General features: G+C 37.5%; 1 protein-coding gene across 2 annotated transcripts; it reads right to left on the reverse strand.

Annotated features, from left to right (window-relative positions):
- Positions 1 to 9,578: 9,578 nt before the first annotated feature.
- Positions 9,579 to 20,397, reverse strand: pdp1 (pyruvate dehydrogenase phosphatase catalytic subunit 1). Of its 2 annotated transcripts, XM_042490450.1 has the most exons (9): positions 20,302 to 20,397; positions 16,676 to 16,940; positions 16,136 to 16,303; positions 14,857 to 15,068; positions 14,464 to 14,545; positions 13,238 to 13,332; positions 12,983 to 13,151; positions 12,675 to 12,893; positions 9,579 to 11,755 (listed from the first exon to the last, which is right to left on the reverse strand). In XM_042490450.1, the coding sequence occupies exons 2-9, from the start codon at positions 16,925 to 16,927 to the stop codon at positions 11,375 to 11,377; spliced, it is 1,578 nt and encodes a 525-aa protein (XP_042346384.1). In that variant the 5' UTR covers positions 16,928 to 16,940; positions 20,302 to 20,397; the 3' UTR covers positions 9,579 to 11,374. The 2 variants fall into 2 exon arrangements, with proteins under 2 accessions (XP_042346384.1, XP_042346385.1); XM_042490451.1 differs by lacking the exon at positions 20,302 to 20,397 and having other exon boundaries at positions 16,676 to 17,026.
- Between the last annotated feature and the right edge of the window lie 389 nt (positions 20,398 to 20,786).

Consider the following 20,786-nt stretch of genomic DNA (forward strand, 5'->3'; position numbering starts at 1 on the left):
ACACCTGTATCCCGGCAACACTTTCCACAACAACACACACACCCACACACACAGTCTTGGATAGCTGGTTAGAGAAGTTTAAAGGTTGAAGAACAGAAGGAAAGAGGTGGAGGAAAGACAGGGAGAGTAAACTGTGTGATGAATGACTTCAGTCCTCACCATCACCACACAGTCACATGTAATTGTTTTTGTCCCCACTGTCCCCCCCCCCCCTCCCAGATGTTCTGGGGAACTATTTTATCCTAATATAGAAATACTTGGTGGTAAATGTGGCATAAAAATGTCAATGTAACACCATAATATGTTGTCCAAATTGGCCTAAAAAAAGTCATAATGTAGTATGTCGTCCAAAATCACAAAAAAGCATCATTATATATATGTTGTCTAAATCATTCAAATAAAAGTCACAGTCTAATATGTCATCAAAAATAATGAAAAAAACATCACATGATAGCTGGTCGTAGAAAATCATAAAAAAATGTCATATTATACTTTGTTATCCGAATTGTGAAAATAGATCATAGTAAAAAACATCATAGTAATGTCGTCCAACAAAAATCACACAATAACATTATATTATATAAACTACACTATTGCGTTTTTGGCCATTTTTTGGCCATGCTAAATTATGAGAGTTTTTGCCTTTTTTGGCCTTAATTCCCACTTTGCATACTGTAATGCGTGTCTTCAAGCTATTCTATGTCGTTTTCAGCAATTTTTGGGACAAGTAAAAATTTAACTTTTTTCGACATACTATACTATTGCCCCCGCGGCCCTTACAAGGGCAAGTGGTTACAGAAAATGACTGACTGACTGACTATACTATTGCCTTTTTCGCCATTTTTTTGACATGCTAAATTATGAGGGGGTTTTTTCCCCCTTTTTTGGCCCTTTATTCCCACTTTGTTTACTATGACACGTCTCTAAAAGCTATTCTATGCTGTTTTCAGCAACTTTTGGAGCAGTCAACATTTACTGTTTTTCGACATACTGTACTATTGCTGTTTGGGCCATGTTTTTAACATGCTAAATTATTTGTGTTTTTGCCTTTTTTTAGCCTTTATTGCAACTTTGAATACTATTATGCATCTCTACAAGGTATACTATAGGTATACTATATTGTTTTCGGCAGTTTTGGAGAAGTCAAAATTTGACTTTTTCCGACATACTACACTATTGCCTTTTTGGTGATTTTTTAAAAATGCTAAATTATGAGATTTTTTGCCTTTTTTGGCCTTTATTCCCACTTTGAATACTATTACACGTCTCTACAAGCTATCCTATGTCGTTTTCAGCAGTTTTTTGGAGAAGTCAAAATTTGACTTTTTTTTGACATACTATACTATTGCCTTTTTGGAGATTTTTTTTTTTGACATGCTAAATTATGATTTGTTTGTCCTTTTTGGCCTTTATTCCCACAATGTATATTATGATGCGCCTCTACAAGCTATTATATGTCATTTTCAACAATTTTTGGTAGCAGTCAAAATTTGACTTTTGACCCCAAAACCATCTGAAAACACTTCAAAACAGCATAAAATAGCGTGCTGAGAAACGCCATAGCATTAAAACCTGATAAAATGGCCAAAAGCACCATATTATAGCATGCCAAAAAATGACCCAAAAAGCAAGGCTATAGTATGGCAAAAATGTCAAAAAATGACGTGTCCCAAAAACGGCTTTAAACACCTCAAAACAGCATGAAATAGTGTGCTGAGAAACGCCATAGCATTAAAACCTGCAAAAAATGCCCATAACACCATAATATAGCATGTTTATAAAATGGCCCAAAAAGCAAGGCTATAGTATGGCAAAAATGTGAAAAAATGACATGTCCTAAAAAGTGCTTCAAACACCTCAAAACAGCATTAAATAGCAAGCTGAGAAACGCCATAGCATTAAAACCTGCAAAAAACACCCAAAACACCTTAACATAGCATGTTTATGAAATGACCCAAAAAGCAAGGCTATAGTATGGCAAAAATGTGAAAAAATGACATGTCCTAAAAAGTGCTTTAAACACCTCAAAACAGCATTAAATAGCGTGCTGAGAAACGCCATAGCATTAAAACCTGCAAAAAACGCCCAAAACACCATAATATAGCATGTTTATAAAATGGCCCAAAAAGCAAGGCTATAGTATGGCAAAAATGTCAAAAAATGACGTGTCCCAAAAACGGCTTTAAACACCTCAAAACAGCATGAAATAGTGTGCTGAGAAACGCCATAGTATTAAAACCTGCAAAAAACGCCCAAAACACCCTAATATAGCATGTTGAAAGAATGCCCCAGCCCAAAAAGCAAGGCTATAGTATGGCAAAAATGTGAAAAAATGACATGTCCTAAAAAGTGCTTTAAAACACCTCAAAACAGCATAAAATAGCGTGCTGAGAAACGCCATAGCATTAAAACCTGCAAAAAAACACCCAAAACACCATAATATAGCATGTTCAAAAAAATGGCCCAAAAAGCAAGGCTATAGTATGGCAAAAATGTGAAAAAATGACATGTCCTAAAAAGTGCTTTAAAAACACCTCAAAACAGCATAAAATAGCGTGCTGAGAAACGCCATAGCATTAAAACCTGCAAAAAAAATGCCCCAAAACACCATAATATAGCATGTTCAAAAAAAATGCCCAAAAAAGCAAGGCTATAGTATGGCAAAAATGTGAAAAAATGACATGTCCCAAAACAGTGCTTTAAAAACACCTCAAAACAGCATAAAATAGCGTGCTGAGAAACGCCATAGCATTAAAACCTGCAAAAAATGGCCCAAAACACCATAATATAGCATGTTGAAAAAATGCCCAAAAAGCAAGGCTATAGTATGGCAAAAATGTCAAAAAATGACATGTCCAAAAACAGTGCTTAAAAACACCTCAAAACAGCATAAAATAGCGTGCTGAGAAACGCCATAGCATTAAAACCTGCAAAAATGGCCCCATAACACCATAATATAGCATGTTCAAAAAATGCCCCAAAAAGCAAGGCTATAGTATGGCAAAAATGTGAAAAAATGACATGTCCAAAAAATGTGCTTAAAAACACCTCAAAACAGCATAAAATAGCGTGCTGAGAAACGCCATAGCATTAAAACCGTGCAAAAAATGGCCCAAAACCACCATAATATAGCATGTTGAAAAAATGACCCAAAAAGCAAGGCTATAGTATGGCAAAAATGTCAAAAAAAAATGACATGTCCTAAAAAGTGCTTCAAACACCTCAAAACAGCATAAAATAGCGTGCTGAGAAACGCCATAGCATTAAAACCTGCAAAAAAACGCCCCAAAACACCATAATATAGCATGTTCAAAAAATGCCCAAAAAGCAAGGCTATAGTATGGCAAAAATGTGAAAAAATGACATGTCCTAAACAGTGCTTTAAAACACCTCAAAACAGCATAAAATAGCGTGCTGAGAAACGCCATAGCATTAAAACCTGCAAAAAATACCCAAAACACCATAATATAGCATGTTGAAAAAAATGCCCCAAAAAGCAAGGCTATAGTATGGCAAAAATGTCAAAAAAATGACATGTCTCCAAAACAGCTAAAAACACCTCAAAACAGCATAAAATAGCGTGCTGAGAAACGCCATAGCATTAAAACCTGCAAAAAAACGCCAAAAACACCATAATATAGCATGTTGAAAAATGGCCCAAAAAGCAAGGCTATAGTATGGCAAAAATGTGAAAAAATGACATGTCCTAAACAGTGCTTTAAACACTTCAAAACAGCATAAAATAGCGTGCTGAGAAACGCCATAGCATTAAAACCTGCAAAAAACGCCCAAAACACCATAATATAGCATGTTTATAAAATGGCCCAAAAAGCAAGGCTATAGTATGGCAAAAATGTCAAAAAATGACATGTCCTAAAATGTGCTTTAAAACACCTCAAAACAGCATTAAAATAGCGTGCTGAGAAACGCCATAGCATTAAACCGTGCAAAAAAACGCCCAAAACACCATAATATAGCATATTGAAAAAATGACCCAAAAAGCAAGGCTATAGTATGGCAAAAATGTCAAAAAATGACATGTCCTAAAAAGTGCTAAAAACACTCAAAACAGCATAAAATAGCGTGCTGAGAAACGCCATAGCATTAAAACCTGCAAAAAACACCCAAAACACCATAATATAGCATGTTTAAAAAATGCCCAAAAAGCAAGGCTATAGTATGGCAAAAATGTCAAAAAAAAAATGACATGTCCTAAAATGTGCTTTAAAAACACCTCAAAACAGCATAAAATAGCGTGCTGAGAAACGCCATAGCATTAAAACGTGCAAAAAAAACGCCCAAAACACCATAATATAGCATGTTGAAAAAAAAATGACCCAAAAAGCAAGGCTATAGTATGGCAAAAATGTGAAAAAATGACATGTCCTAAAAAAGCTAAAAAACACTCAAAAAAACAGCATAAAATAGCGTGCTGAGAAACGCCATAGCATTAAACATGCAAAAAACACCCAAAACACCATAATATAGCATGTTGAAAAAATGCCCCAAAAAGCAAGGCTATAGTATGGCAAAAATGTCAAAAAATGACATGTCCTAAAAACAGTGCTTAAAAACACCTCAAAACAGCATAAAATAGCGTGCTGAGAAACGCCATAGCATTAAAACCTGCAAAAAAACCCAAAAACACCATAATATAGCATGTTTAAAAAATGCCCAAAAAGCAAGGCTATAGTATGGCAAAAATGTCAAAAAATGACATGTCCTAAAAAGTGCTTTAAAACACTCAAAACAGCATAAAATAGCGTGCTGAGAAACGCCATAGCATTAAAACCTGCAAAAATGGCCCAAACACCATAATATAGCATGTTTAAAAAATGACCCAAAAAGCAAGGCTATAGTATGGCAAAAATGTGAAAAAAAAATGACATGTCCTAAAAAGTAAAAACACCTCAAAAACAGCATAAAATAGCGTGCTGAGAAACGCCATAGCATTAAAACCTGCAAAAAACACCCAAAACACCATAATATAGCATGTTCAAAAAAAATGACCCAAAAAGCAAGGCTATAGTATGGCAAAAATGTCAAAAAATGACATGTCCTCCAAAACAGCTTAAAAACACTTCAAAACAGCATAAAATAGAGTGCTGAGAAACGCCATAGCATTAAAACCTGCAAAAAATGGCCCATAACACCATAATATAGCATTTTAAAAAATGACCCAAAAAGCAAGGCTATAGTATGGCAAAAATGTGAAAAAAATGACATGTCCTAAAAAAGTGCTAAAAACACCTCAAAACAGCATAAAATAGAATGATGAGAAACACCATAGCATTAAAACATACAAAAAACACCCAAACACCATAATATAGCATGTTTATAAAATGGCCAAAAAGCAAGGCTATAGTATGGCAAAAATGTGAAAAAATGGCATGTCTCCAAAAGAGCTAAAAACACCTCAAAACAGCATAAAATAGCGTGCTGAGAAACGCCATAGCAATTAAAACCTGCAAAAAACGGTCAAGAACACCATAATATAGCATGTTGGAAAAAATGACCCAAAAAGCAAGGCTATAGTATGGCAAAAATGTGAAAAAATGGCATGTCCCCAAAACAGCTAAAAACACCTAAAAACAGCATAAAATAGCGTGCTGAGAAACGCCATCGTATAAAACCTGCAAAAAACACCCAAAAACACCATAACACAGCATGTTTATAAAATGACCCAAAAAGCAAGGCTATAGTATGGCAAAAATGTCAAAAAATGACATGTCTCCAAAACAGCTAAAAACACTTCAAAGCAGCATAAAATAGAGTGCTGAGAAACGCCATAGCATTAAAACCTGCAAAAACGGCCCAAAACACCATAATATAGCATGTTGAAAAAAATGACCCAAAAAGCAAGGCTATAGTATGGCAAAAATGTCAAAAAATGACATGTCCTAAAAAGTGCTTTAAACACCTCAAAACAGCATAAAATAGCGTGCTGAGAAACGCCATAGCATTAAAAGGTGCAAAAAAAAAAACACCCAAAACACCATAATATAGCATGTTTGAAAAAATGACCCAAAAAGCAAGGCTATAGTATGGCAAAAATGTGAAAAAATGACATGTCCTAAAAAGTGCTTTAAAACACCTCAAAACAGCATTAAATAGCGTGCTGAGAAACGCCATAGCATTAAAACCTGCAAAAAACGCCCAAAACACCATAATATAGCATGTTTATAAAATGACCCAAAAAGCAAGGCTATAGTATGGCAAAAATGTGAAAAAATGACATGTCCAAAACAGTGCTTTAAAAACACCTAAAAACAGCATAAAATAGCGTGCTGAGAAACGCCATAGCATTAAAACCTGCAAAAAACACCCAAAACACCATAATATAGCATGTTTATAAAAAATGACCCAAAAAGCAAGGCTATAGTATGGAAAAAAATGTGAAAAAAATGACATGTCTCCAAAACAGCTAAAAACACTTCAAAACAGCATAAAATAGCGTGCTGAGAAACGCCATAGCATTAAAACCTGCAAAAATGCCCCAAAACACCATAATATAGCATGTTGAAAAAAATGCCCCAAAAAGCAAGGCTATAGTATGGCAAAAATGTGAAAAAATGACATGTCCTAAAAAGTGCTTTAAACACTTCAAAACAGCATTAAATAGCGTGCTGAGAAACGCCATAGCATTAAAACCTGCAAAAAAACCCAAAACACCATAATATAGCATGTTTATAAAATGGCCCAAAAAGCAAGGCTATAGTATGGCAAAAATGTGAAAAAATGGCATGTCTCCAAAAACAGCTAAAAACACCTCAAAGCAGCATAAAATAGCGTGCTGAGAAACGCCATAGCATTAAAACCTGCAAAAAAAACGCCCAAAAACACCATAATATAGCATGTTGGAAAAAATGACCCAAAAAGCAAGGCTATAGTATGGAAAAAAATGTGAAAAAAAATGACATGTCCCAAAACAGCTAAAAACACCTCAAAACAGCATAAAATAGCGTGCTGAGAAACGCCATAGCATTAAAACCTGAAAAAAAACACCCCAAAACACCATAATATAGCATATTGAAAAAATGACCCAAAAAGCAAGGCTATAGTATGGCAAAAATGTGAAAAAATGACATGTCCTAAACAGTGCTTTAAACACTTCAAAACAGCATTAAATAGCGTGCTGAGAAACGCCATAGCATTAAAACCTGCAAAAAACACCCAAAAACACCATAATATAGCATGTTTATAAAATGGACCCAAAAAGCAAGGCTATAGTATGGCAAAAATGTGAAAAAATGACATGTCCTAAAAAGTGCTTAAAAAACACCTCAAAACAGCATAAAAAAGCGTGCTGAGAAATGCCATAGCATTAAAACCTGCAAAAAACGCCCAAAACACCATAATATAGCATGTTTATAAAATGGCCCAAAAAGCAAGGCTATAGTATGGAAAAAAATGTGAAAAAAATGACATGTCTCCAAAACAGCTAAAAACACCTCAAAAAACAGCATAAAATAGCGTGCTGAGAAACGCCATAGTATTAAAACCTGCAAAAAAACGCCCAAAACACCATAATATGGCATATTGAAAAATGACCCAAAAAGCAAGGCTATAGTATGGCAAAAATGTGAAAAAATGACATGTCCTAAAAAGTGCTTCAAACACCTCAAAACAGCATAAAATAGAGTGATGAGAAACGCCATAGCATTAAAACATACAAAAAACGCCCATAACACCATAATATAGCATGTTCAAAAAATGACCCAAAAAGCAAGGCTATAGTATGGCAAAAATGTCAAAAAATGACATGTCCTAAAAAGTGCTTTAAACACCTCAAAACAGCATAAAATAGCGCAATGAGAAACGCCATAGAATTAAAACCTGCAAAACTGGCCAAAAACACTGTGATATAGCATGTTGAAAAAATGGCCCAAAAAGTAAGGCTATAGTATGGTAAAAATGTCAAAAAAATGACATACTATTGCCTTGTTGGCCATTTTTTTGAAATGCTAAATTATGCTTAGTAATTTTTAAGTTTTTGTCTTTTTTGGACTTTGGACTTTTCCTCTTTTTATACTTATACGCACCTCTTCAAGCTATTCTATGCTGTTTTTAGCCACTTTTGGAGCAGTCAAAATTTGACTTTTTTCGAAATACTACACTATTGCCTTTTAGGCCATGTTTTTGACATACTAAATTAATTTCCACTTTGTATACTGTGACGGGTCTCTACTAGCTACAATAGGTCATTTTCAGCCATTTTCATGATGTGTCAAAATTTGATATTTTTCGACATACCATACTATGGCATTTTTTACCGTTTTTTCCAACATTTGCATAATATGTTGTTTTCAGCCATTTTTTGACATGTCAAAATTTTACATTTTTCACCATACTATACTATGCAGTTTTAGGCCATTTTTTCCCACATGCTCAATTATGAAGTTTTTGGCCTGTTTTTTGACATTGTATGCCATGACGCGACTCTACAAGCTATAATATGTCGTTTCCATCCATTTTTTCGGACATGTCAAAATTTAACATTTTTCGCCATACTATACTATCATAGCATACAATGTAAAAAAAATGACCATTCAAGGAATTTGTCTAAAATAAACAGCGCAATAGTCAGTACAAATAATACACATCATGATTACTATTATTAAGATATCAGAACCGAGATACTTTGTCTGTGTTGGTTTTAACTTTAACTTAACAAATTAAAAAAAACAGTAAGTAAGGGATCAAATGTGTGCCAACATCCCAAAAAATAAGATGAAGAAGTGGTTAAAGTGAAAGCATAAAATAAATTTGCCTTTCCAAGAAACAGTATTTTAATATTCAATATTTAGCTATTATAATTACTATATGAACATTTTATACATCATTTATAACAACATACAATGTATAATGATTCATTCAGTTAAGTTATAAAATACAGCTGTTACAGAAAATATCCAGTACTGACAGTATTTTTCCAGAGCTCTATCATAAAAGTTCAACCTCTGTTTAAGACTTTCTGATACTGCAGCATCATCTAGTGGCTGTTATCTGACTATTTCACGAAAATAACTTCATGGATCAAACAACTGTCTGTCAGTGGTAAAGGAAGTTAAAGTAGCAATACAACACTAATTAAAAAAACATGGATGGATGTATAAATGGATGTATTAGTGGATAGACAGAATCAGCTGTGCAAATCATCATTTTTTTCCACACAAAATTTGACACAATTTGACATTTTGACTGCTATGGGCTTTTGACTATTTTTTTGACATGTTAAATTATGAAGTTTCTGGCTTCTTCTGACCTTAATTTCCACTTTGTATTCTGTGACAGGTCTCTACTAGCTACAATAAGTAATTTTTTTCCACACAAAATTTGACAAAATTTGACATTTCCACATTTGACAAACAGTAATATTGAACACTTAGTAGTACGACTGACTCACCAGCCGACGTCACAGTTGCAGCCCGAGATGCACTGACCGTCCAGGTGGTTGTAGGTCCGCAGAACATCCTGTTGTTCTCAGGGATGTGACAGCTTGTTCACCACCTCACCTGTATAAACTAAAATACATGACAACAACAAAAACTACAACTGTAAAAATGATGTGTATTTAGTGTTTTATTAAACCATTCCATATACAAAACTTATACCCACTTAAGTTACAATTTATACATAAAACTGTAGATAAAGATGTGTAACATACTGCAAAAGCTGAATAAATAATCCTTCATATTCAAACAGCTTCTTTTTACATTCTGCTCATTCATTTGGGCTTAAATACGCTTGAACACACAGCCACGACCCATCGTAAGTGTTAAACTGGAGAGTATCAGGACTGCTTCTGCTTTTACCATGACTGTCATGAGTAATTAAATTACAAACTTTTACAAACTTTTACTCAAACTGCTAATAACCTGTCAGAAATAAACAACATGAGGCAAAACAAACTTTTAACACGTCCCTTTTATACCCACAAAACGTGGAACAGAACTACAAACTTTCATTTTACTCACTTAACCCTGATAGTCACTGTTTCACCTAAAACTCAGTGTGCTGGAGTAAACATCAAATACTCACAGGATGAAGTGTAAATGCAGAACAAAACGTGTATGTCTGGACAGTACTAAGAGTTTTTCATAAAATGACTTCCACAAAGGTGTAAAAACAAACAGATGCAACAGTCCTGTGTCGTAACAAATGCAGGAGCAGCCTCGAAAGTGAGAAAGATTGTGCCTGGGATGCAAACATGAAAATCTGACAAACGGAGAAAGAGTGTTAAAATGTTAGAGTCCATATCAAAGACCCCCTTTATACCTGGCATTAAAGTGTGCCTGATTATGTTTACACCTGGTGTTAATATTCACTCACTCCAGTGAGTGTCCACATTGAGATCCAATAGCATAAACAAACGACAAGACCCGCCCCCACTTGTCAATAACTATTATAAGAATTTAAAATGTTTTTTTTTAATTAAAATTATATAAGGTGCATGTCATGATATTGTCTGCATATTTAATAGCCAATATTGGCGTAATAATGAGACAAATTAAAAAATATATATATCTTTGCTCATTTTTAGTTTTCTTTGTTATCCTGTCAGTCAGGAAAATTTAGAAGGCATCAGCAACGTCAACAACAATGAAACAGGCTTACCTGATTTAAAAGGGGGACACCAAACGATAAAAAAAAGGGACACACACACGAAAAAAATCTCAAAAAAATTTGCAGGTGCCGCCCCGGCCTTAGCTACCGCCACACTTAAAATTCTACTGCTGTGAGAAACATCGTTGTTACATTGCGTTCCTGACGACCTCCACCAGAGGTGGTTTGGCCGATCGGATCAAAATCCGTCCTCAGTGCTTTTTGGGTGCATTTATACCTGTACTTGTTGGCAAACACTATCCATTTGCAATCCGATCATCCAAAATGCATTTTAGTGCGAGTTGTAAAGGGGGTCAGAGAGAGCAGGTCGACTCAGCGCCGCATCAACCACAGGCTCTTTACTTGTAAAGTCCCAATCTTCACGCTCTTTGGAATCTCTTTAATTTCAGCCCCGGCGCTGAGTCTTTCAGCAGACGAAAAGGTTGAATCTTTTGGCACAAAAATCAGTTTGTAACAGCGCCTTTTCAGCCACGCAGAGAAGTGAGTATGAAAAGCTTGCCACCGGATATCGGCTGCATGTTATAGAAGAGACTCCGATCCAACGAAGATCTTTGGGACTTCAAGAGGAATTGGATCGTCCCTAGCGCTGCATACAAACATCAAAATTCATCACATAAAGTTAAAAGGACTCATTCCGACTGCTGGACAGATATTTTTTTTAATATGGCCTCTTTGTCCACAGAGGGTGCTTGTGCGTACATCGAAGGTTACACGGTTTCCGTGTAACAGTGGATGGCTTTTTTGCAGCTCAGGATTGCCCGTCCTGTCTCTGTGCTCCGATCACATGAGGGTTGAACTGAGAAATGATAATGGTGATGTCATCGCGGTACATGCGAGCCAGTTCCTCGGGCAGCGACAACATTTTTGACAGCCTCTCGTGGTCGACTGTGCCAAATTCATTATTGCCCACCGCGTGGCGCATCAAATGGGTCGCCGCATTCTGATCCTCAAAAGCAGAGGACACGCGAGCCTTTCGCTCTTCGAGCAGCCCCTGCATCTGTCCCAGAGTGACTTTGTAGCCTCCGACTTTCAGGGGCTGACGCTGGTGCACCCCTGTTAAATACTCCCCCACAATACGAACTACTTCCTGTCTGTGGAGGGTCTCCCAGAGGCCATCAGAGCCAATCACCTGCAGGGAAAGACAGATTCCAACACATAAAATAAGTCAATCACATGCTGTCATGCTGATGGTGACATCAGTAAATGAACTTCATTACAAAACACTTCAAATCAAAAATGAAAAATACCGTCACTGGAAACTTCGAAAAAATTCCTTCTTCACAAACTCAGCCTTTGTCTGCAAATGTCATAGAGCTCTTACTTCAAGCCGACATGAAAAATAAAAAAGTCAGCAATAAAACATGCAGCCATGATTATAAAAGGCTTGATAACTGCTCAAAAGAAAGACCTTTCTGTTTTACTGAATAAATGCATTGAACAAATCAATAAATGGATGTGCCAGAATTTTCTACAGCCAAGCACAGAAAAAAAATGAAATTTTTATATCTGGCCCCAAACAAGAACGATGAAAAGTCTGTGCTCACTTTGAATGCATGAATTTAAAACCTAAAAAATCAAGCCAGAAATCTTGGTGTATTTATGGAGTCTGACCTAAATTTCAACAGCCACATAAAGGCAGTCATAAAATCAGGCAACTACCACCTGGAAAACAAAGCAGTAATTTAAGGATTTTCCGTTATATTGGAGAGAAGACAGACATCTTGGCAACTAACACCAAAACAATCTAAACTGATAAATAGCACTACAGGGAAGAGTAAAATATGTGTTTTTGATTTTGGGTGAACTGTGCCTTTAATGTTTCACATCTAAAAGTAAGAGGCCAGATCCAGTAGAAGCTTCCTTGCCGTTGACCTCTGGCCGTCCATGCAGCTGCACAGGCTGCTGGAAGTTGATATTGCAGCTTCTACTTTGTGGTAATTTGTGGGAAAAGTTCAAACAAAACTTTATTCTGATTCTGACTAAAAACCTCCTTTTGGAGAGGATGTTGAGCATCACTGTATTTTGGACACAAATACAAACACTCTCACCATGAAGCGATCCTGTGGCCGCAGTTTGTGGTACGTGATCTCTGGCTCGGCGGTCAGGTAGGGGGGTGTGTGGTAGTTTGGAGGGATGAACTTGGTGTGCTCGTTTTCATGGAGCTGATCGGGTCCAGACTCCAACACACACTTCTGCAGTTCAATACTCCACTTGAACTTCACATCCCCAAACGCACGAAACGGCATGAGGAGGCCGAGCAACCGGTCCTGACGAAGAAAAAGACAGATAAAGAGGAAGAGGTTTTAAATTAATGCTGCAACAATTACCACACTGAGTAAATTTGTAGGTGTTTTACCTGTCGTATAACTGTCTTTCTCTCTGACGGAGGGTGTTCACTTCGTATCCGAGCCACCTCATCCTCATTCTGGGCGCTGTGGTCGTTAGAGAGTGTGAGACAGCTGAATGAACCATCTTCCTCCTGCACTCCCAACACCGCCCGCGCGTCTCCTGCATTGGCTATGTACCTTCAGGAACAGAGAGGAGAAGCAAGGCTGAGACATATCATTGTCACACTGGCAGGAACGCGTGTGCGTGTATGTTTCCTCCTTACAGGTCTGATCCATCGATGTGAGCAACGCAGGCCGTCGCTCCAGAAAAGGCAACTCTCAGAACCCAGTAGTGCAGGAAAGCATTTGGATCTCCAACCTGCAGAAAAACACAGTGAGCCTGCAGACAGGATGCGGTGCATGGTTTACATTACATGAAGAGGCAGTGTCACCCGACCTCTATTTCGTAAAAGTTTAAATTTGGATGCTAGCTGTATTTTTTGCAGCTGCCACGGGGCAAATGTGATATTCAATATGCATCTTAGTGCGTGAGACAGCACTCAAGTCCTGCACTCAGAACAAATTTAATGACTCGCAACTTGACTCAGACATGAATATCAATTACCTGGCTCCTCTTCCAAACTACCCCCTCATACCCTCGCACTACCTACTTCAACTCTGTTTCTGCATTCATACGGAGGGTCCACCACCAAAGTGGGTTATGTGACCTTCCAACAGTGACTAAGTGACCATGTGCAAATGCCGAGTTTTGTTTGACATGTAAGACGTTTAGCGAAAAAAAATACGTTTTATGCAACTCCCCTTACCAGGGTGCATAATCTTCAGTGGTGAAAAAGGTGACAAAGGTGGGAATCTTCTAGGGGTATGGAGATTTTTAAAAAAATGAATGAATAACAGGCGATCACGTGCTACCCGAAAATAGTCGATTTACAAATGTGGATTTTCGTTGAGACCATCGTAAAACTTCTGAGGTAAAATTCACCTAGAACACCTATCCAAAGCTTACCAACAGTAAATTGACAGCTGTTCTTGTTCCAGTTTTTAGTACATGTACATGCATGGGCTTAACTGAGAGCTTACACTCTTTAGGTTATCCTCAACTGCCTGAATCACTGTAGATGTTTAGTTATTTTAACTTAAACACACCAAAACAAAATGATTTTTCATGTTCGCCTAATATTTTCTTTTAAAAAAAGACACTGCAGATGACTATAACTAGGAGGTATTAGTTGGAAAAAACATCAGGGTGTAACACAGTCCAAATTCAGAGAAGATAACAATATTACAAAAAAACATTTTTTCACGTTTTCTCCAGAAACTTTTCAAAAAAAGAGTGTAAAACAATGTACTGAATGTGTGAATATGAGGGGAAAAAACAAAATAACATAGACATAAATGTTTTTTTAAACTGTTTAGTAACTTACTGTATTAAAAACACTTCTAGAAACTTCTAGAAGTTTTTTCACTTAAAACAGTAAATTATTCCTACCTGAGCCTCCAAGGAAATGTCATTGTCCAGCCTCTTGAAGGCATTCATCAGCGCCTCGCGGGTGTCTGGAACTTCGTCAGGGCTGAAAACAGAGAGAGAGCAGTATGTGTGAAGCAGACAGAGAGAAAGCTGCAGGCCAAGAGCAGATACCAGCAACAGCACTATTGGCAAAACAACATACGGGCCAGTGCTGGTGCGGGCGTGTTGCTACAAGGTCAAGATGAAATAAGGATGTCCTGTTTGAAACGTTAGCAGAAGCCAAGAAACTTGACAGTAATATATAAGCTTTTTCAACAGTGTCCTGTTTTTATTTTCAAGTGCATAACATGCATATTTGCCACAGTTCTGTTGTGACTTCTTTGTGAATCCTCTGCTGTGGTTCCCAGTCCTCACCTGGTCAGATCTATTAACTCCTGCCAGTATGTTCGGAGGCTGTTGAAGTAGAGCGTCTGAGCCTCCCTGCTGAAGTAGTCGTTGGGGTGTTTGTGCCACTGCAGGATGGGACTGAGGGCTCTGCCGGACTCCACCGCGGCCTCCAGCTCACACAGTGTGTTGTGGGGAAGCAGAGACACAGCTATGTAGTAAAACAACCTTTCACTCAGCGCCTGGCAGAGAGAGGTGTCGGATAATTAATGCCAGAGTATGTAGAAATGATAATACAAATAAGGTTATCTTGTCATAAGTGAATGTGAAATGTGTCACTCTCGCATCTCCATTTTTTAAAGAATTAATTGCTCTTAAAACTGTAATACTGGACAAGGTTTAATAACTAAACGTGTGTAAAATTATATTGGAAAACTTGTAGAAGAGTAAATACATCTGATCCTGCAACCAGCCGGTTTATCGTGTTTACAAATTTAATGTGTTCCTGCCTCAGGCTCTTCTAAGCATACACATTACAAAACTGTAATGTTTGCCGACTAAGCTGTATTCCCATGGTTGTTGTATTACCAGGGGACCTCGTGATTTTTAAATTACCCCCCCGTGTCTGCATTTGTGCTGCATATTTGTACAGGAGGAGCAAAATCTGTATTTTACTCAAATTTATGGACATTAAATCCCAGATATGGGGCACGCAGTCATTTGAAACACTACACAGCCATGCTAGCTATGATGTAAAGTGTTAACCTCCTTTTTTCCTATTTTAAATGTGGGTTAAACAAACAATCAGATCTGACACGCACTGTCATGTGTCATCCATTTCATCATCTCCAGATCTCTCTCTTCTGATGGATTTGAGTTTGCTCTTTCTTCACCCAGAAAGAGTCACATAGACAATAAGAAAAACTAAATACAACGACGTTCATTTGAAATAGAATTTTTACTTGACAAATAACAGATATGAAATATTTAGACAGAATCAGGATCACAGATGACCTTTGCCCCGCTAATACTAATCCTGTCTAAATAGTGATTGATTTACATGGTGCAATGTAACTAAGTACATTTACTCAGTACTTTAGTACAAATTTGAGGTACATGTACTTTATTTAAGTATGTCCTTTTCATGCCAATTTACACTTTTACTAGAGGGAAATGTTGCATTTTTTTCTTCACAATATATGTCTGCTTTAGTTACTTTACGTATTAAGATATTTGCATAAAGAAACAGCGTGAACAGCACATTTAAAACTGGGTTATCATGATAAGCAGAAAACAAACTCAACTTTACCTGAGCACAGGCACAGCCTGCATGACCATCAAACACACCCAGCAGCATTCCTCGCGTCTGCAGGCACGTGGCTGCACTTCGACGGTCTTCTATTGGAGCGTTGGCCGGCAGCTGGTTACTCTCAAAACCCATCACCGAAGACACGTTCTTCCCATCGAACTCTGGCACCTGAAACCACAATGTTTAAAATGTCGAGATAAAAAATTAAATGTGGAGATGCTCAGATGTGTTTTCTGTTTGTATTAGAGTTGCAATAATTATTCAATAAGCTCTCAACTACTAAATGAATCGCCAAAGTTTGATACTCAATATTATTTTAAGGGAAAAAGTAAAAACTCTCTGATTCCAGCTTTGTAAATTTGTTTAACTGAACATCTTTGGGTTGTAGACAAATCAAGACACTTGAGGATGTAATCTTGGACCTATTTTACCATTTTCTGACATTTTATAGACCAAACAACAGATTGATTAATCATCAACAGAAGCAAACTTAAAATAATCATATTCGCAGTGATAGTTTGCATGAACGATCCCACTCACCTTGAAGCTGTACTCGTTGGCTTTCAGAATCGAGTTGACCTGCGGGGGTGTGAGGATGTAACTGTGGAGCGCTGAGGTTGCCCGGTAACTTCTTAAGTGCTGGTGGCTCTGCCATACGTGAGAGGGCCGTCTCGAGGCAGGTCGGTGAGTGATGGGTCCTAAATGGGACTGGTGTTGTTGGCATGGTAACAGACTGGAGGCCAGGACCTTGGAACGGGGCAAACCCCTGAGCAGCTGAGACGTCACAGGCATGGCTGAAGGTGCGCTGCAGGCACAGACACAAACAGCATACCACAGATGTATTCAAACGTATTGAGGAGGCACACAGAGAGCCCAGAAAGCTACAACTGGATGTTCTTTTAATGAGAGGCGTTTATATACAGAGAACAGAGTGGTCCGACCACGCACCATTAAGCAAACATTGTGAAACACAAAGAGACTGTGTGGTTACCAGCTGACACTCGCAGTACACCAAAACACCAAATGCAAGTGAGGATTTAGTGTCTAAATAACATCAGCAACTAACCGAAATTAAATATTTGAATGTCAACTTCCTTTTTTTTTTTAACAGTCTAATCTTTAGTATTTTGATTTTTCACATATTATGCCCGTGAGCAATTCACGTGAAATCAGATCTCTTTGGAACAGGTTATTGATTAACTGTCTGTTGTACTGGAGAAAACTGCAGGAACTATAAGTCCTGTAAACTAAACACATTTTTCTGCTTGATAGTTATTTAGCCTTGTCATCTCTAGAGTGTATTGCTCTTGCAATAAATGTTCTATATATACATTATAAGTTCGGACTGGGCAATTTATCTCTATTTTATCAGCATCATGACATCAGACAACATATCACCTTAGATTTTTGATATTGTGATATTGTATATATTGTCTTTTCCAGATTTTATTAGCTAACTGATGTAATTTTCTGAACTTACCAAACTATTCTAGCTGTTCTATTATTTGCCTTCACCCACTTATTCATTATATCAACATTACCGCTGATTATTTATCAAAAATCTCATTGTGTAAATATTTTATGAAAGCAGCAATAGACAAACACACAGACCCATTATGATAACAGTATCTAGGTATGTGGTCAAAAATATTGTGAAGAAGTAGACATGAACACATCACACTGATCCTGGCTCCCCGACGCTGGTTACCTGTTGCTTTTAGAATTGATTTTAAGATTTTACTGATTACTTACAAAGCCCTGAGAGGCCTTACTACAAGTTATATAACAGATCTGTTATTGCCTCATGTTCCTTCTTGCAACCTGAGTTCCAAGGTCTGGACTGATTCACAAAGGTGACAGAGCCTTTGCAGCGAGGGCAAAGCGACTTTGGAGTCTCATTTTTTACATCTCATCACCCACTTAATTTCTAATTTTTTTTTTTTTTTTATCTGCTTTCATTATCGCTTGTTTTACTCTTTTATGTATATTCTGCTTTTATTTTTTAGCTTGTTTTATTGCTTTGTGTTTTATTCAGTAACTTTGTTGTTCTCCATATCACCCAGTCTTACCACTAGTGTTGCTGGAGTTTTGAAATTTTTCAACTTCTTTTACTTTTCCATGCCTCTTAAAAGAAGGTGAAGTGCCAGAAACACTCAATTTTGTTATTGAGCCTAACAGTAGAATAAACTTAATGTTATTTCAGGTCATCTAACTCTAAATGTAAGACTAAAGTAAAAAAGAAAAAAAAAAGATCCATGCTATAACATTTTGTGAATGTTCCTGACAGCAATGGAGAAAATATTTGAACAGTTTTAGCCAGTATAACTTGTTTCCTGCATTTTGGAAGGCTTTTGAAGTGAACACGCATTTTGTAGCAATTTACGTACAGTATACAGACCAACATTATACAAATGTGAGGCTGAATACCATTTTTTGGACTCCAATTTACAGCGAATATCTGAAGCTTTGGCCGGGGGGTGATGAGCGAAATATGACTCAGAAACTACTCAGCCAGACATTTCTCAATTTTTTGCTGTAATGGACAGCAATGCCCTGCAACAGCTTTGTGTCTGATGTGTTTTTATGCATGTTTGTAATTCCGAGGGCTTACCTTGAATAACGTCCTATCTATGCACTTTTTCTTATCATGGATAAATTATAGACATATATAAATGCTCTCTGAATAATAGGCTCCAAATCTGAGACAATGCCTGACAAAACACTGTGAGAACAGAAATCAAATATCCAAATCCCAAAGTTGAAAAGCAAACATCTACACAACAAATAAATATCCAAATAGGTCCAGCTCCAGTAAATACACACTCAGTTACAATATTTTGTAGTGAACATGTGCAATCTGATACAACAGTCCTGCGATAAATTCTACCTTCACCAAGGTTATGCGGTTCAGTTTTAGTTTAAACCTTTTCAAAGAGGTTTAGACTTATGAACATTGTGGTTCTGCTTACTAGTGTTGCATAATACTAACGTGTTTCTATTATTTTGTCCAACCCATTTATATCAGTGAGGGTAGGCTGAATGGAAAACACCTGTCTGCAATGAAGTTCAACAGCGCCAACATCAACGTCGTCCAAAATGACCATGTAGTTGAATCCACACAACTCTCTTACAGTTTTATCATAATTAATAAAGAAGACAGGGCATTTTATATATGAACAACATTAGTTAAAGCTAGGTGTGCCTAATATACTGCTACTGAGTCTATTTCTAAAGAAAAGGGAAATTCATCTTGGAAAATTAATCAGATTGACGTATTAATCTTGCATGCACACTCTAACATCCTGTTCAGTGTGGGTTTATGAAACCTGTTTTAGTGACTTTGTGAAATGTTACACGCAAACACAAGAGATTATAGATCTTTTTGCAAAAATGCAGCAGTTGGAGACAGAGCATGTATTTGTGTCTGTGTGGTTTGAGTTGCAAATGCCCTCCTCTCCAACTACAGGTCAGCAGGGGCTAAAATTAGCTTTGGCAAGAATCTCAGCCCTGACATTTGGATCTTGAGAAATGTTCTGTCTGGTCACGACCCACTGAACTAGATCTAGGCTGCGTGTCTGCATGTTACCTCCTCTCATTATATCATCTAAGTATATCTGCAGCTCCTCTGGCTCTGGAGAAAGATGCAGCAACCCAGGTAATGACAGCTCGTTTAAGCAGCTGCAAATCTACGCTGCTTAAACGTTTAAGTGAGAATGCCCTGGAATAAACTGGGCAGCCAAAAATCCCCCAAAGCAGTACTATGAGTCAGACAGACCACGAAGGGCCTGTCCAAGCTCGGAGCTCTGCAAGAAAGTTGCCATGTTTGTTGACATCACTAGCTTCCCCTAGCTAGCAGCAAAGCAGCTCTCCAAAAATGCTAGCTAACCTCAGCTGATCTCACGACACAAAAGACGAGTTTCGGAGCTCAATTATGCCACCAAACTGTCCCACGATAAAGACATTAACAGATAATGTTAACGTTAGCTCGGCAAAGGTCTGTCAAACAGGGTTAGAGCACCCAAATTCAAGCTAATGGTAGCTAGTGGAGTCCCGGGTTACACCCACCTTAAAACTGGATGCTAATGTCTGCTCACGTAAAACACGAAGGCTACAACAGAAGACGTAACTGTCGAAAAGTGTAAGTGCAGAGGCAAATTTAGACCCACCTTAACCGATGGACGTGAAGAAGTTATTAAAGTTCATGACTTAACGCCGACCCCTCCGGTCTGTATCATTCTGCAGCGCCGCACCGCAGAGCCAACGCTGATTGGTTGAGCGCTGACAACCGCGATGACGTCACGCCGATTCCTCACGCACGACAGGAGTCTTTCAAAACCATCACCTGTGTCTCTCCCCTGTCCTGTCCGTCCTCAGCTGCACCATAATGACACGCAGGAAACCCTAAAAATAATCCAAAGAAAATAAATTAATAAATAAAGTGAGAACAGGGGCCTTTTAAAATCTATCACTTCTCTATCTCCCTCCTCTCCTGTCACTGGTCAGCTGCACAGTAATAAAAGGCAAAAAGCCCTAAAAATAATCTTAAATAAATATAAATAAATAGATAAATAAATAAATACATTTTTAAAAAGTGTCTTTTTATAATCATTCCTCTATCTCCCTCCTTTGCTGTCACTCTTCAGCTGCATTA

This window comes from Plectropomus leopardus, chromosome 7, assembly GCF_008729295.1.
Source record: "Plectropomus leopardus isolate mb chromosome 7, YSFRI_Pleo_2.0, whole genome shotgun sequence".
In the NCBI taxonomy this organism is placed as follows: domain Eukaryota; kingdom Metazoa; phylum Chordata; class Actinopteri; order Perciformes; family Serranidae; genus Plectropomus; species Plectropomus leopardus.

What these genes read in the sequence shown, in the direction of transcription:
- pdp1 (XM_042490450.1), bottom strand. Translation starts at nt 16,927, where the DNA reads ATGCCTGTGACGTCTCAGCTGCTCAGGGGTTTGCCCCGTTCCAAGGTC. An exon ending in CCAACGAGTACAGCTTCAAG is followed by an intron (nt 16,304 to 16,675) that starts GTGAGTGGGATC and finishes TTGTGGTTTCAG; the next exon opens with GTGCCAGAGTTCGATGGGAA. An exon ending in GAGTTAATAGATCTGACCAG is followed by an intron (nt 14,546 to 14,856) that starts GTGAGGACTGGG and finishes CTCTGTTTTCAG; the next exon opens with CCCTGACGAAGTTCCAGACA.